This window comes from Camarhynchus parvulus, unplaced genomic scaffold, assembly GCF_901933205.1.
Source record: "Camarhynchus parvulus unplaced genomic scaffold, STF_HiC, whole genome shotgun sequence".
In the NCBI taxonomy this organism is placed as follows: domain Eukaryota; kingdom Metazoa; phylum Chordata; class Aves; order Passeriformes; family Thraupidae; genus Camarhynchus; species Camarhynchus parvulus.
The window spans coordinates 26,758-43,495 of record NW_022148611.1 but is presented as its reverse complement, the minus strand read 5'-3'; the positions used below and the strand labels follow the sequence as shown (position 1 = coordinate 43,495).

The 16,738-nt window shown below is 51.5% G+C and overlaps 1 protein-coding gene across 1 annotated transcript in view; it reads left to right on the top strand.

Annotated features, from left to right (window-relative positions):
• The window catches only part of LOC115916965 (multifunctional procollagen lysine hydroxylase and glycosyltransferase LH3-like), a 34,530-nt gene that overhangs the window by 10,524 nt on the left and 7,268 nt on the right, over positions 1-16,738 (top strand). The window contains 10 exon segments of the mRNA XM_030970700.1: positions 144-257; positions 2,181-2,244; positions 3,835-3,932; positions 5,431-5,529; positions 6,922-7,053; positions 9,444-9,559; positions 10,478-10,582; positions 12,111-12,236; positions 13,649-13,790; positions 15,950-16,066. Of these exon segments, the coding sequence (XP_030826560.1) occupies positions 144-257; positions 2,181-2,244; positions 3,835-3,932; positions 5,431-5,529; positions 6,922-7,053; positions 9,444-9,559; positions 10,478-10,582; positions 12,111-12,236; positions 13,649-13,790; positions 15,950-16,066 (1,113 nt within the window).

Genomic DNA, 16,738 nt, shown 5'->3' with positions numbered 1-16,738 from the left:
TATTTTGGGGGTGATTTTTGGGGTGATTTTTGGGGTGATTTTTGGGTTTTTGGGGTTTTTAGGGTTCGTGGGGCTGGTTTGGGCTGATTTCTGAGGTTTTGGGGGTGAATTTTGGGGTGATTTTTGGGTTTTTGGGGTTTTTAGGGTTCGTGGGTTACGCCCCGGCCCTGTGGGCTCTGGTGGAGCGCTGGCGCTTCCGGGACGACGACGACGATCAATTGTTTTATACCCAATTGTACCTGAATAGGGAGCTCAGGGTGAGCCAAAAATCCCCTGAAAATATCCCAAAATATCCCCAAAAATATCCCCAAAATATCCCCAAAATATCCCCAAAATCACCCCAAAATTATCCCTGAAATATCCCCAAAATAACCGCAAAATTACCCTGAAATTCACCCCAAAATATCAATTATTTTATAGCCAATTAGGTCTGAATAATGAGGTCAGGGTGAGGCAAAAATCCCCCAAATGACCCCAAAATTACCCTGAAATAGCCCCAAAATATCAATTATTTTATACCAAATTATATTTAAATAATGAGCTCAGGGTGAGCCCCAAAATCCCCCCCAAAATCACCCCAAAAAAATCCCCCAAAAATTCTCCTTTTTTCCCCCAAATCCTCCCAAAAATCCCCCCAAAAATCGCAAAAATCCCCCAAAAAGCCCTCCAAATGCCCCAAAAAATCCCCCCAAAATCCTCCCTAAAATCCCCAAAATTCCCCCCAAAAATCCCCAAAAATATCCAAAAATCCCCCCCCAAATTCTCCTTTTTTCCCCCAAATTCTCCCCAAAAATCCCCCAAAAAATCCCTTGAAATTCTCCCCAAAAAATCCCCCCCAAATAATCCCCAAAAATCTCAAAGAATCCCCCCAAAAAATCCCCAAAAAATACCCCAAAATCCTCCCTAAAATCTCTCAAAAAATCCCCCCAAAAATCCCCAGAAATACCCCAAAATCGCCCCAAAAATCCCCCAAAAATGCCCCAAAATCCCCCAAATGCCCCCAAATCCCCCAAAAAATCCCAAAAAAATCCCCCACAAACAGTCCCCCCAAAAATCCCCCCAAAATCCCCCCAACAAATCTCCAAAAACCCCCCAAAAATTCTTCTTTTTCCCCAAAATCCCCCAAAAAAATCCCAAAAGAATCCCAAAAAATCCCCCCAAAAATCCCCCAAAAAATCCCAAAAACATTCCCAAAAATCCCCCCCAAAGGCCCCAAAAAATCCCCCAAAAAATCCCCAAAAAAATCCCCAAAAGTCCCCCCAAAAAAATCCCCAAAAATCTCCAAAAATCCCCCCAAAAATTCTCCTTTTTTCCCGCAAATTCTCCCAAAAAAATCCCCAGAAAATCCTCCCTAAAGTCTTCCAAAAATCCCCCAAACTCGCCCCAAATCCTCCCTAAAATCTCCCCAAAAATCCCCCAAAAAATCCCCCCAAAATACCCCAAAACCCCCCCAAAAAAATCCCAAAAAATCCCCAAAAATCCCCAAAAAATCTCCAAAAATTCCCCCAAAATATCCCCCCAAATCCCCCAAAAATCCCCAAAAAATCCCAAAAATCCCCCAAAAAATCCCCCAAAAATCCCCCAAAAATCCCCCCAAATGCCCCCCAAAAATCCCCTCCAAAACCCCCAAAAATCCCCCAAATCCCCCCAAAAAATCCCAAAAAATCCCCCAAAAATCCCCCCAAATCCCCCTCCAAAAAATCCCCAAAAATCCCAAAAAATCCCCCAAGAAATCCCCAAAAAATCCCAAAAAATCTCCCAAAATCCCCAAAAAATCCCCAAAAACCCCCCCAAATCCCCCCAAAAAATCCCCCAAAAAATCCCCCAAAATCCCCCCAAATCCCCCCAAAATATCCCAAAAAATTCCCCCAAAAATCCCAAAAAAATCCCCAAAAATCCCCCCAAATGCCCCAAAAAATCCCCAAAAAAATCCCCAAAAATCCCCCAAAAATCCCCCAAAAATCCCCAAAAATCCCCCAAAAATCCCCCCCAAATGCCCCCCAAAAATCCCCTCCAAAACCCCCAAAAATCCCCCAAATCCCCCCAAAAAATCCCCAAAAATCCCCAAAAAATCCCCAAAAATCCCCCCAAAATTCTCCTTTTTCCCCCCAAATCCCCCCAAAATCCCCCCTGACCCCCCCAAATTCCCCTCCCCATTTTGGGGTCCCCCCTTCCCCCAGGAGCAGCTGGGCCTGGCCCTGGATCACCATTCCAGAATCTTCCAGAACCTCAACGGGGCCCTGGGTGAGCCTGGGCGGGAAATTGGGGGGAATTTGGGGCAAAAAGGAGAATTTGGGGAGAACTTGGGGAAATTTGGGGGAAATTTGGGGCAAAAAGGAGAATTTGGGGAGAACTTGGGGAAATTTGGGGGAAATTTGGGGGAATTTGGGGGAAATTTGGGGAGAATTTGGGGGAAATTTGGGGGGAAATTTGGGGAAATTTGGGGAAAATTTGGGGAAAATTGGGGAAATTTGGGGGAAATTTGGGGGGAATTTGGGGGAAATTTGGGGGAATTTGGGGGAAATTTGGGGGGGGAAATTTGGGGAAATTTGGGGGAAAATTTGGGGGAAATTTGGGGGAAATTTGGGGAAATTTGGGGAAATTTGGGGGGAAATTTGGGGAAATTTGGGGGAAATTTGGGGAAATTTGGGGGGAAATTTGGGGAAATTTGGGGAAATTTGGGGGAAATTTGGGGGGAAATTTGGGGAAATTTGGGGAAATTTGGGGGGGGGAAATTTGGGGGAAATTTGGGGGAAATTTGGGGGAAATTTGGGGGAATTTGGGGGGAAATTTGGGGGAAATTTGGGGAAATTTGGGGGAAAATTTGGGGGAAATTTGGGGAAATTTGGGGGAAATTTGGGGGGAAATTTGGGGAAAATTTGGGGAAAATTTGGGGGGAAATTTGGGGGAATTTGGGGAAATTTGGGGGGAAATTTGGGGAGAATTTGGGGGAAATTTGGGGGGGAAATTTGGGGAAATTTGGGGAAAATTTGGGGGAAAATTGGGGAAATTTGGGGGGAATTTGGGGGGGGAAATTTGGGGAATTTGGGGGAAATTTGGGGGGAAATTGGGGGGGGAAATTTGGGGAAATTTGGGGGAAATTTGGGGAAATTTGGGGAAATTTGGGGAAAATTTTGGGGAAATTTGGGGGAAATTTGGGGGGGAAATTTGGGGGAAATTTGGGGGAAATTTGGGGGAAAATTTGGGGGGTCCTGGGGGGGGAATTGGGGGAGATTTGGGGGATTTGGCGGTTCCAGGGGGAATTTTGGGGGGTCCTAAAGGGATTTGGGGGGAATTTGGGGAAATTTTGGGGGTCCTGGGGGATTTTTGGGGGAAATTTGGGGAGGAAATTGGGAGGGCCTGGGGGGATTTGAGGGGAGATTTGGGGGGTCCTCAGGGGGGGATTTTGGGGTTCCTGGGGCAGTTTGGGGGTCCCCAAGCTGATTTTGGGGTCCCTGAGTGGATTTTTGGAGTCCCTGAGCTGATTTTGGGGTTCCCAAATTCATTTTTGGGGTTCCCGAGCCATATTTGGGGTCCCTGAGTTGGTTTTTGGGGTCCTCGAAAGGATTTTGGGGTTCCTAATTTGAATGTTGGGGTCCCCAAGCTGATTTTGGGGTCCCTGAGATGATTTTTGGGGTTCCCAAGTTGATTTTGGGTTCCCAACTTGAATTTTGGGGTCCCAGGATGGTTTTTGGGGTCCCTGTGGATATTTTTGGGATTCCCAAGCCAATTTTGGGGTCCCCGAGTTGATTTTTGGGGTTCCCAAGTTGAATTTTGGGGTCCCCGAGTTGATTTTTGGGGTCCCCGAGTTGATTTTTGGGGTGCCCTCCCCAGACGAGGTCCGGATTCGCTTCGAGCCCGGCGGGAACCGAGTGAGGAACGAGCTGAGCGGGAGCTGGCCCGTGGTGATCCACGGGAACGGGCCCACCAAGGTACCAAAAAACCCCAAATTCACCCCAAAAAATCCCCCAATATCGCCCCAAAAAATGGCCCAAAATCAGCCCAAAAATCCTCCCAAAATTCCCTAAAAAATCCCCCAAAATTCCCCCAAATCAGCCCTAAAATCCCCCAAACCTGCCCGTGGTGATCCACGGGAATGGGCCCACCAAGGTACCAAAAAAACCCAAATTCACCCCAAAAAATGTCTCAAAATCAGCCCAAAGAATGTCCCAATATCAGCCCAAAAATCGCCCAAAAATTCCCTAAGAAATCCCCTAAAAATCCCCCAAATCAGCCCAAAAATCGCCCTAAAATTCCCCCAAAAATTCCCCAAAAAAATCCCCAAAATCAGCCCAAAAATCCCCCAAACCTGCCCGTGGTGATCCACGGGAATGGGCCCACAAAGGTACCAAAAAACCCCAAATTCACCCCAAAAAATCCCCCAATATCGCCCCAAAAAATGGCCCAAAATCAGCCCAAAAATCCCCCAAAATTCCCTAAAAAATCCCCCCAAAATCCCCCCAAACCTGCCCGTGGTGATCCACGGGAACGGGTCCAGAAAGGTACCAAAAAACCCAAATTTCAGCCCAAAAAATGTCTCAAAATCAGCCCAAAGAATGTCCCAAAATCAGCCCAAAAATACCCCAAAAAATCCCAAAAATTCCCTAAAAAATCCCCCAAAATTCCCTCAAATCAGCCCAAAAATCCCCCCAAACCTGCCCGTGGTGATCCATGGGAACAGGCCCACCAAGGTACCAAAAAACCCCAAATTTCACCCCAAAAAATGGCCCAAAATCAGCCCAAAATCCCTGCAAAAATACCCCAAAGAATAACCCAAAATCCCCTAAAAATCCCCCCCAAATTCACCCAAAATCCCCTAAAAACCACAAAAAGTTCCCCCAAAGATCCCCCCCAAAATCCCCCCCAAAAAACCCCAAAAAACCCAAAAAATCCCCCCAAAAACCCCAAAAAATCCCCCCAAAATCTCCTAAAATTTGGGGATTTTTAAGGAATTTTAAAGGGATTTTAGGGTGAATTTGGGGGGATTTTTAGAGGATTTTTGGGAGGATTTTTGGGAGGATTTTGGGAGATTTTTTGGGCATTTTGGGGGTGAATTTTGGGGCATTTTAGAGGAATTTTTTGGGGGGATTTTTGGTGAATTTTTGAGTGGATTTTTTGGGGATTTTAGGAGCAATTTTAGGGGCATTTTGGGGCTGTCCCCCAATGTCCCCATTGACCCCAATGTCCCCAAATGTCCCCCAATGTCCCCAATGTCCCCAATCCCCCCAATGTCCCCGATGTCCCCAATGTCCCCATTGACCCCAATGTCCCCATTGACCCCAATGTCCCCAATGTCCCCAGTGTCCCCAATCCCCCCAATGTCCCCAATGTCCCCCAATGTCCCCAATGTCCCCAATGTCCCCAATGTCCCCAATCCCCCCAATGCCCCCAATGTCCCCGATGTCCCCGATGTCCCCGCTGTCCCCGCAGGTCGCCCTGAACTCTCTGGGCAATTACGTCCCCCTGGGCTGGAGCCCTCGGGGCTGCGGCGACTGCGAGAGGGACCTGAGACCCCTGGGGGGGACCCCGGTAATGGGGAGGGGTCCTGGGGGGATTTTGGGGGGTCCTGGGGGGGATTTGGGGGAAATTTTGAGGTTTTTGGGGGAGATTTGGGGGGATTTGAGGGGTTTTGTGGGGGATTTTGGGGGGTCCTGGGGGGGATTTGGGGGGGTTTGGGGTTTTTGGGGGGCACTACGAGAGGGACCTGAGACCCCTGGGGGGGACCCCGGTAATGGGGGGTCCGGGGGGTCCTGATGGGTTTTAGGGGAATTTCTGAGGTTTTGGGGGAGATTTTGGGTTTTTGGGGGAGATTTGGGGGTTCCTGGGGGATTTGGGGGGTTTGGGGGCAATTCTGAGGTTTTGGGGAGGATTTGAGGGAGATTTGGGGGAGATTTGAGGGGTTTTGTGGGGGGTTTGGGGGGGCATTTAGGGAGATTTGGGGTTTTTGGGGGCACTGCGAGAGGGACCTGAGACCCCTGGGGGGGACCCCGGTAATGGGGGTGGGGGTCCTGGGGGATTTTGGGGGTCCTGGGGGGGTTTGGGGGAATTTGGGGGGGGGGTCCTGAGGGGGTTGGGGGGGATTTAGGGAGGTTTGGGGGGTCCTGGAGCGGATTTGGGGGGAATTGGGGGGTCCTGGGGGGGATTTGGGGGAAATTCTGGGGTTTTGGGGGGAGATTTGGTGGGGATTTGGGGGTTCAGGTGGGTCCTAGGGGAGTTTAGGGGGATTTGGGTGGATTTCTGTTGGTTTTTGTTATTTTTGGGGGCTTTTCTGATGGTTTTGGGTGGATTTCTGTCATTTTTGGGGTTTTCTTGGGTGGATTTCTGTTATTATGGATTTTTGGGTGGATTTTTGTTGTTTTTTTGGTTTTTTGGGTGGATTTCTGTTGTTTTTGAGTTTTTTGGGTGGATTTCTGTCATTTTTGGGGTTTTCTTGGGTGGATTTCTGTTGGTTTTGGATTTTTTTTTGGGTGGATTTTTGTTGTTTTGGGGATTTTGGGGGGATTTCTGTCATTTTTTGGTTTTTTTGGGGGGGTTGGTTTTTTTTGATTTTTTGCTGGATTTCTGTTGGTTTTGGGTGGATTTCTGTTGATATTTTGATTTTTTGAGGGGGTTCTGTTTTGGGGATTTTTGGGTGGATTTCTGTTATTTTTGGGTGGATTTGTGTTGATATTTTGATTTTTTGGGTGGATTTCTGTAATTTTTGGGGATTTTGGGGTGGATTTCTGTTATTTTTGGGTGCCTTTCTGTTATTTTTGGGTGGATTTCTGTTGTTTTTGGGTGGATTTCTGTTGATATTTTGATTTTAGGGGTGGATTTCTGTTATTTTTGGGTGCATTTCTGTTGGTTTTGGGTGGATTTCTGTTGATATTTTGATTTTTTGGGGGGATTTCTGTCGTTTTTGTGCCCGTGCCCCGTGCCCAGGCCGAGGCCCTGCCCTGGGTGCTCATCGGGGTCTTCGTGGCCGAGCCCACCCCGTTCCTGCCCCAATTCCTGCGGCGCCTGCGCGGCCTGAGGTACCCCCGGGAGCGAATGGGGCTGTTCCTGCACAACGCCGTGAGTCACGCCCCGAAAACACCCCGAAAACACCCCGAAAACACCCCGAAAACACCCCGAAAACACCCCAAAAACACCCCGAAAATACCCCAAAAATATCCCCAGAAACACCCCAAAAATATCCCCAAAACACCCCGAAAATATCCCTAGAAACACCCCAAAACTACCCCGAAAATATCCCAAAAACACCCTGAAAATATCCCCAAAACACCCCAAAACCACCCCGAAAATATCCCAAAAACACCCCGAAAATATCCCCAAAACACCCCAAAAACACCCCGAAAATATCCCCAAAATATCCCAAAAACATCGCAAAATTATCCCAAAAGCACCCCCAAAATATCCCAAAAATATCCCAAAAGCACCCCAAAAATGTCCCCAAAAACACCCCAAAAATATCCCAAAAACGTCCCTGAAATATCCCCAAAAATATCCCCAAAATATCCCAAATTCACCCCAAAAATATCGCTAAAATATCCCTAAAATATCCCCAAAAATGTCCCTGAAATATCCCCAAAAACACCCCAAAAATAGCCCAGAAATCCCCCCCAAAATATCCCCAAAACACCCCAAAATATCCCCAAAAATATCCTAAATTCACCCCAAAAATATCCTTAAAATATCCCCTAAAACGTCCCTGAAATATCCCTAAATCACCCCTAAAATATCGCCAAAAATATCCCTAAAATATCCCTAAATCACCCCCAAAATATCCCAGAAATATCCCCAAAAAATCCCCAAAATATCCCAAAATCAGCCCAAAAATTTCCCCGGGAGAGGATGGGGCTGTTCCTGCACAACGCCGTGAGTCACGCCCCAAACACACACCGAAAACACCCCAAAAATATCCCAAAAATATCCCCAAAAACACCCCAAAAATATCCCAAAAATATCCCAAAAACACCCCAAAAATATCCCAAAAATATCCCGAAAAACACCCCAAAAATATCCCAAAAATATCCCAAAAACACCCCAAAAATATCCCAAAAATATCCCAAAAATATCCCCAAAAACACCCCAAAAATATCCCAAAAATATCCCAAAAACACCCCAAAAATATCCCAAAAACACCCCAAAAATATCCCAAAAATATCCCAAAAATATCCCCAAAAACACCCCAAAAATATCCCAAAAACACCCCAAAAATATCCCAAAAACACCCCAAAAATATCCGAAAAATATCCCAAAAATATCCCCAAAAACACCCCAAAAATATCCCAAAAATATCCCAAAAACACCCCAAAAATATCCCAAAAACACCCCAAAAATATCCCAAAAATATCCCAAAAATATCCCCAAAAACACCCTGAAAACACCCCAAAAATATCCCAAAAACGTCCCTGAAATATCCCCAAAAATATCCCAAATTCACCCCAAAAATGTCCCAAAAATATGCCCCAAAAATCTCCCAAATTCACCCAAATTCACCCCAATGTCCCCTATCAATGTCCCCAAATCCCCCAAATGTCCCCGAAATTCCCCCAAATCTCCCAAATCCCATCAATGTCCCCCAATGTCCCCAATGTCCCCAAATCCCATAAATCCCCCAAATTGTCCCCAAATGTCCCCAATCCCATTTTCCCCCTTTTCCCCCCCATTTTTTCCCAATGTCCCCAATCCCCTCATGTCCCAAATGTCCCCAAATGTCCCCAAATCCCATAAATGTCTCCAATGTCCCCAATGTCCCTAAATCCCATTTTTCCATTTTTTTTTCACATTTTCCTGGATTTTCCCCCATTTTTTCCCAATGGCCCCAAATCCCCCCCCCCCAATCCCCCAAATGTCCCCAATCCCATTTTTCCCATTTTTCCCCCATTTTTCCCCAAATGTCCCCAAATGTCCCCAAATGTCCCTAATGTCCCCAATGTGCCCAAATCCCATTTTCCCATTTTTTCCCAATTTTCCCCATTTTTTCCCCATCCCCCCAATGTCCCCAAATCCCCCAAATGTCCCCAATCCCATTTTTCCCAATTTTCCCCCATTTTTCCCCAAATTCCCCTGAATGTCCCCAATGTCCCCAAATCCCATTTTCCCATTTTTTCCCAATTTTCCCCATTTTTTCCCAATCCCCCCCATGTCCCCAAATCCCCCAATGTCCCCAAATCTCATTTTCCCATTTTTTTCACATTTTTCCCCATTTTCCCCCATTTTTTCCCAATGGCCCCAAATCCCCCCAATGTCCCCAATGTCCCCAAATCCCATTTTCCCATTTTTTTTCCCAATTTTCCCCATTTTTTCCCAATGTCCCCAAATGTCCCCAATGTCCCCAAATCCCATAAATGTCCCCAAATTCCCCTGAATGTCCCCAATGTCCCCAAATCCCATTTTCCCAATTTTCCCCAATTTTTCCCCAATTTTTCCCCATTTTTCCCCAATGTCCCCTCCCCCAGGTCCCAGGCCACGCCCCCCTGCTGGACTCGCTCTGGCCCCGCCTTCAGCGCCGCTTCAGCTCCGCCCACCGCGAGGGGGAGGGGCTGGGGGGAGGGGCGGCCCGAGAGCTCGGCATGTACGGGGGGGAGGGGCCTAAGGGGGCGGGGCCTAAGGGGGAGGAGCAAAAGTGGGAGGGGCCAAAGTGAGAGGGGGCAAAGGGGCAATGGGGAGGGGGCAAAGGGGGAGGGGCTAAAGGGGGGGGCAAGGGGGGGTAAGGGGGAGGGAGGGTAAAAGGGAGGGGGAGGGGCTAAAGGGAGAGGGAGGGGCAAATGGGGAGGGTCCAAGGGGGAGGGGCAATGGGGGAAGGGGGAGGGGTAAAAGGTAGGGGGAGGGGCTAAAGGGGGAGGGAGGGGCCAAAGGGGGAGGGGCAATGGGGGAAGGGGGAGGGGCTAAGGGGAGGGGCCAATGGGGGAGGGGGAAAGAGGGAGGGGCAATCGAGGAGGGGGGAAAGGGGGTGGGGCCAAGAGGGAGGGGCTGGGGAAAGGGGGAGGGGCAATGGGAGGGGCAATTGGGAAGGGGCGTGGCAATGGGAGGGACAAAAAAGGGGAGGGGCGGGGTCAGGTCAGGTTTGGGGTGTCCCAGGTCCTTGCCCCGTTTTTGGGGTCCCTGACCCATATTTGGGGTCCCTGTCCCGTTTTTGGGGTGCCCTGGGTGATTTTGGGGTCCCTGCCCCATTTTCGGGGTCCCTTGTCCATTTTTGGGGTGCCCAGGTCGCTGTTTGGCGTTTTTGGGGTGCCCTGACCCGTTTTCGGGGTGCCGCAGGTGATTTTTGGGGTCCCTGACCCGTTTTCGGGGTCCCTTGTCCGTTTTTGGGGTGCCCCGGGTGATTTTGGGGTCCCTTGTCCGTTTTTGGGGTGCCCCAGGTGATTTTGGGGTCCCTTGTCCGTTTTTGGGGTGCCCAGGTCGCTGTTTGGGGTTTTTGGGGTCCCTGACCCCGTTTTTGGGGTTCCCCGGGTGATTTTGGGGTCCCTGTCCCCGTTTTCGGGGTGCCCAGGTCGCTGTGCCGGCGGGACCCACGCTGTGAGCTCTACCTGAGCCTGGACAGCGACGTGACCCTGAGTGACCCCGGCGTGCTGAGAGCGCTGATCGAGCAAAACAGGTACTGAGTGACCACTGACCAGTGACTGACCACTGACCCTGAGTGACCACTGAGTGACCACTGACCCTGAGTGACCACTGACCCAAACTGACCCAAACACTGAGCCCTGAGTGACCCTGAGTGACCCCGGCGTGCTGAGAGCGCTGATCGAGCAAAACAGGTACTGAGTGACCACTGAGTGACCACTGAGTGACCACTGAGTGACCACTGAGTGACCACTGACCACTGACCCAAAACTGAACCAAACTGACCCAAACACTGAGCCCTGAGTGACCCTGAGCGACCCCGGCGTGCTGAGAGCGCTGATCGAGCAAAACAGGTACTGACCCTGAGTGACCACTGAGTGACCACTGAGTGACCACTGACCAGTGAGTGACCACTGACCACTGAGTAACCACTGACCACTGAGTGACCACTGAGTGACCACTGACCCTGACTGACCACTGACCAGTGAGTGACCACTGACCCTGAGTGACCACTGAGTGACCACTGACCCTGAGTGACCGCTGACCCTGAGTGACCACTGACCCAAACTGACCCAAACACTGAGCCCTGAGTGACCCTGAGTGACCCCGGGGTGCTGAGAGCGCTGATCGAGCAGAACAGGTACTGACCACTGAGTGACCACTGAGTGACCACTGACCAGTGAGTGACCACTGACCACTGAGTGACCACTGACCAGTGAGTGACCACTGAGTGACCACTGACCCTGAGTGACCACTGACCCAAACTGACCCAAAACTGAACCAAACTGACCCCAACACTGAGCCCTCAGTGACCCCAGGTGACCCCAAAACACCCCCAGGTGACCCTAAATGACCCCAGGTGACCCCAGGTGACTCTCAGGTGACCCTAAATAACCCCAGGTGACCCCAGGTGACCGTAGGTGACCCCAGGTGTCCCCAGGTGACCCTAAATGACCCCAGGTGACTCTCAGGTGTCCCCAGGTGTCACTCAAGCGTCACTCAGGTGACCCCAGGTGACCCCAGGTGACTCTCAGGTGACCCCAGGTGATGCTCAGGTGACCCCAGGTGACCCCAGGTGACTCTCAGGTGTCACTCAGGTGTCCCCAGGTGACCCTAAATGACCCCAGGTGACTCTCAGGTGACTCTCAAGTGACCCCAGGTGACCCCAGGTGACGCTCAGGTGTCCCCAGGTGACCCCAGGTGACTCTCAAGTGACCCCAGGTGATCCCAGGTGACTCTCAGGTGTCACTCAGGTGTCCCCAGGTGACCCCAGGTGACTCTCAGGTGTCCCCAGGTGACCCTAAATGGCCCCAGGTGACTCTCAGGTGTCCCCAGGTGTCACTCAAGCGTCACTCAGGTGTCACTCAGGTGACCCCAGGTGACCCCAGGTGACTCTCAGGTGACCCCAGGTGACTCTCAGGTGACCCTAAATAACCCCAGGTGACCCCAGGTGACTCTCAGGTGTCCCCAGGTGACCCTAAATGACCCCAGGTGACCCCAGGTGACTCTCAGGTGACCCTAAATAACCCCAGGTGACCGCAGGTGACCCCAGGTGTCCCCAGGCAGGTGCTGGCGCCGCTCCTGGCCCGGCCCGGGCACCTCTGGTCCAACTTCTGGGGGGCCCTGAGCCCCGAGGGCTTCTACGCCCGGGCGCCCGACTACCTGGAGATCCTGCACGGGAACCGCAGGTGAGGCACACCTGGGCACACCTGGGGGATGGGCACACACCTGGGCACACCTGGGCACACACCTGGGCACACACCTGGGCACACCTGGGGGATGGGCACACACCTGGGCACACCTGGGCACACACCTGGGCACACCTGGGCATGGCTGGGATACACCTGGGGTATGGGTACACACCTGGGCACACCTGGGCATGGCTGGGCACACACCTGGGCACACACCTGGGGGATGGGCACACATCTGGGCACACCTGGGCATGGCTGGGCACACTTGGGCATGGCTGGGGACACACCTGGGGGATGGGCACACACCTGGGCACACCTGGGCATGGCTGGGCACACACCTGGGCACACCTGGGCACACACCTGGGCACACCTGGGCACACCTGGGCACACACCTGGGGGATGGGCACACACCTGGGCACACCTGGGCATGGCTGGGCACACCTGGGCACACACCTGGGGGATGGGCACACACCTGGGCACACCTGGGCATGGCTGGGCACACCTGGGCACACACCTGGGCACACCTGGGCACACACCTGGGGGATGGGCACACACCTGGGCACACCTGGGCATGGCTGGGATACACCTGGGGTATGGGTACACACTTGGGCACACCTGGGACACACCTGGGCACACCTGGGCATACCTGGGCACACCTGGGCACACTTGGGCATGGCTGGGGACACACCTGGGGGATGGGCACACACCCAGGGGATGGGCATACACCTGGGCACACACCTGGGCACACCTGGGCATGGCTGGAGGGTGGGGACACACCTGGGAATGGTTGGGGGGGGTACCTGGGATACACCTGGGCATGGCTGGGATACACCTGGGGTATGGGGACACACCTGGGACACACCTGGGCACACCTGGGCATGGGTGGGCACACCTGGGCACACACCTGGAGATGTGGGCACAGGGTCACCTGTAATGGGTGGATGGGCGTGGCTTGGTGGGCGTGTCCACGTGAATGGGCGGGGCTTGCTGTGGGTGTGTCCCTGACATCGCCTGCCTGTGGGCGTGGCCTGGGGGAGGGGTTTATTGTGGGTGTGTCCATGCCTCACCTACATATGGGCGGGGCTTTATGTGGGCGTGGCCAGGGGTGGGTGGGGTTTGCTGTGGGCGTGCCCCTGACCTTACCTGTCTGTGGGCGTGGCCTGGAGGTGGGCGGGGTTTTTATGGGCGTGTCCTGAGATGGGCGGGGCTTGTTGTAGGCGTGTCCCCAAACTCACCTGTCTGTGGGCGTGGCTTGGGATGGAAGGGGCTTCGTGTGGGTGTGGTCTGGGTGGGCGGGGCTTAGTGTGGGCATGCCCCCACTCTCACCTGCCAGTGGGCGTGGCCTGGGGTGGGCGGGGCTTTACTGTGGGCGTGTCGCGTGTGACATCACGTTTTGTGGGCGTGGCCAGGGGCGTGTGGAACGTCCCCTACGTCAGCCGCGCCTACCTGGTGGGCGGGGCCGCGCTGCGGGGGCCGCTGGGGGAGGGGCCTGTGTTCGACCACGCCCACCTGGACCCCGACATGGCGTTCTGCGCCCGCGCCCGCGAGAAGGTGAGAGCCCGAAAATCGCCCCAAAAATCACCCCAAATTCACCCCAAATTCACCCCAAAAATCACCCCAAATTCACCCCAAATTCACCCCAAAAATCACCTGGGGAGCCCAAAATTCACCGCAAAAATCATCCCAAATTTACCCCAAATTCACCCCAAAAAATCACCTGGGGAACCCAAAATTCACCCCAAATTCACCCCAAAAATCACCCCAAAAATCGCCCCAAATTCACCCCAAAATTCACCCCAAAAAATCACCTGGGGAGCCCAAAATTCACCCCAAATTCACCCCAAAATTCACCCCAAAAACTCGCCTGGGGAACCCAAAAGTCACCCAAAAATCACCCCAAAATCACCGGGGGAGCCCAAAATTTACCCCAAAATTCACCCCAAAAAATTACCTGGGGTGCCCAAAATTCACCGCAAAACTCACCTGGGGGACCCCAAAAAATCACCTCAAAAATCATCTGGGGGAACCCCAAAAATCACCCCAAATTCACCCCAAATTCACCCCAAAAATCACCCCAAAAAATTACCTGGGGAGCCCAAAAATCACCCCAAATTCACCCCAAATTCACCCCAAATTCACCCCAAAAATCAGCTGAGGGAGCCCAAAATTCATCCCAATTTGGGGGGGAATTTTGGGGCGGATTTGGGGAATTTTGGGGTGAATTTGGGGGATTTTGAGGGAGATTTTACGGGGGATTTTGGGGTGAATTTTGGGGTGGAATTTGGGGGATTTTGGGGTGGAATTTGGGGGATTTTGGGGCAGATTTGGGAGTGTCTTTTTGGGGGTGAATTTTGGGGGATTTTGAGGGAGATTTTGCTGGGGATTTTGGGGTGAATTTGTAAGGGCGAATTTGGGGTGAATTTGTGGTGAATTTTGGGGTGGAATTTGGGGGATTTTGGGGCGATTTGGGAGTGTATTTTTGGGGGTGAGTTTAGGGTGGAATTTGGGGGGATTTTGGTGACTTTAGGTTGAATTTTGGGGTGACTTTTCAGAGTTTTGCAGTGAATTTTTGGGTGATTTTGGGGTGATTTTTGGGGTGAAATTTTGGGGGCGATTTTTCGGGGTTTTGGGGTGAATTTCGGGGTGGATTTTTGGGGTGATTTTTCGGGGTTTTGGGGTGAATTTTTGGGTGATTTTGGGGTAACTTTGGGATGAATTTTTTGGGTGATTTTGGGGTGGAATTTTTGGGTGATTTTTCAGGGTTTTGGGGGGAATTTTTGGGTGATTTTGGGGTGAAATTTTGGGGTGATTTTTCGGGGTTTTGGGGGGAATTTTTGGGTGATTTTGGGGTGATTTTAGGATGGAATTTTTTGGTGAATTTTCTGGGTTTTGGGGTGAAATTTGGGGTGAATTTTTGGGTGATTTCAGGGTGGATTTTTGGAGTGATTTTTCTGGGTTTTGGAGTGAATTTTTGGGTGATTTTGGGGTAACTTTGGGATGAATTTTTTGGGTGATTTTGGGGTGATTTTTGGGTGAATTTTTGGGGTGATTTTTTGGGTGATTTTGGGGTGAATTTTGGGGTGAATTTTGGGGTGAATTTTGGGGTGATTTTTCAGGGTTTTGGGGTGATTTTCAGGTGATTTTTGGGTGAATTTTGGGGTGATTTTTTGGGTGATTTTGGGGTGAATTTTGGGGCGATTTTTCGGGGGTTTTGGGGGGAATTTTTGGGTGATTTTGGGGTGATTTTAGTGTGGAATTTTGGGGTGAATTTTTGGGTGCTGTTTTGCAGTGAAATTTTGGGTGATTTTGGGGTGAATTATAGGTGAATTTTGGGGCGATTTTTCGGGGGTTTTGGGGTGATTTTTTGGGTGATTTTGGGGTGATTTTGGGGTGAATTTTGGCGAGATTTTGGTGGTAAATTTGGATGATTTTGGGGTGATTTTGGGATGATTTTGGGGTGGATTTTTGGGTGATTTTTCAGGGTTTTGGGGTGAATTTTGGGTGATTTTGGGGAGAATTTTGGGTGATTTTGGGGAGAATTTTGGGTGATTTTGGGGTGAATTTTGGGGTGATTTTACAGGGTTTTGGGGTGAATTTTGGGTGATTTTTGGGTGAATTTTGGGGTGATTTTTCAGGGTTTTGGGGTGATTTTTCGGGTGATTTTGGGGTGGATTTTGGGGTGATTTTCCGGGGTTTTGGCGTCTCCCCAGGGGCTGTTCCTGCACGTCACCAACCGGCGCCACTCCGGGCACCTCCTGGTGACCAACGGCTACAACGGCACCGGGCGGAGGCACCCGGAGCTCTGGGAGCGGCCCCGGAACCCCTGGGTGGGTACAGAACCAGTATAAACCAGTATGAACCAGTATGGACCAGTATGGACCAGTATAAACCATTATAGACCGATATATACCGGTATAGACCAGTATAAACCAGTACAGACCAGTGCAGGGCACTGACCAGTACCCCTTCCCAGTGCTCCCAGTTCCCCCTCCCAGTCTCTCCCAGTGCTCCCAGTATCCCCAGTAACCCCTCTCAGTCCATCCCAGTCCATCCCAGTCCCTCCCAGTCCATCCCAGTCCGTCCCAGTCCCTCCCAGTCCATCCCAGTCCATCCCAGTCCATCCCAGTCCCTCCCAGTCCATCCCAGTCCATCCCAGTCCCTCCCAGTTCCCTCCCAGTCCCTCCCAGTTCCCTCCCAGTTCCATCCCAGTCCATCCCAGTCCCTCCCAGTCCATCCCAGTCCATCCCAGTCCATCCCAGTCCCTCCCAGTCCATCCCAGTCCATCCCAGTTCCCTCCCAGTCCTTCCCAGTCCCTCCCAGTCCATCCCAGTCCATCCCAGTCCCTCCCAGTCCATCCCAGTCCATCCCAGTCCATCCCAGTCCCTCCCAGTCCCTCCCAGTCCATCCCAGTCCATCCCAGTCCATCCCAGTTCCCTCCCAGTCCCTCCCAGTCCCTCCCAGTCCATCCCAGTCCCTCCCAGTCCATCCCAGTCCATCCC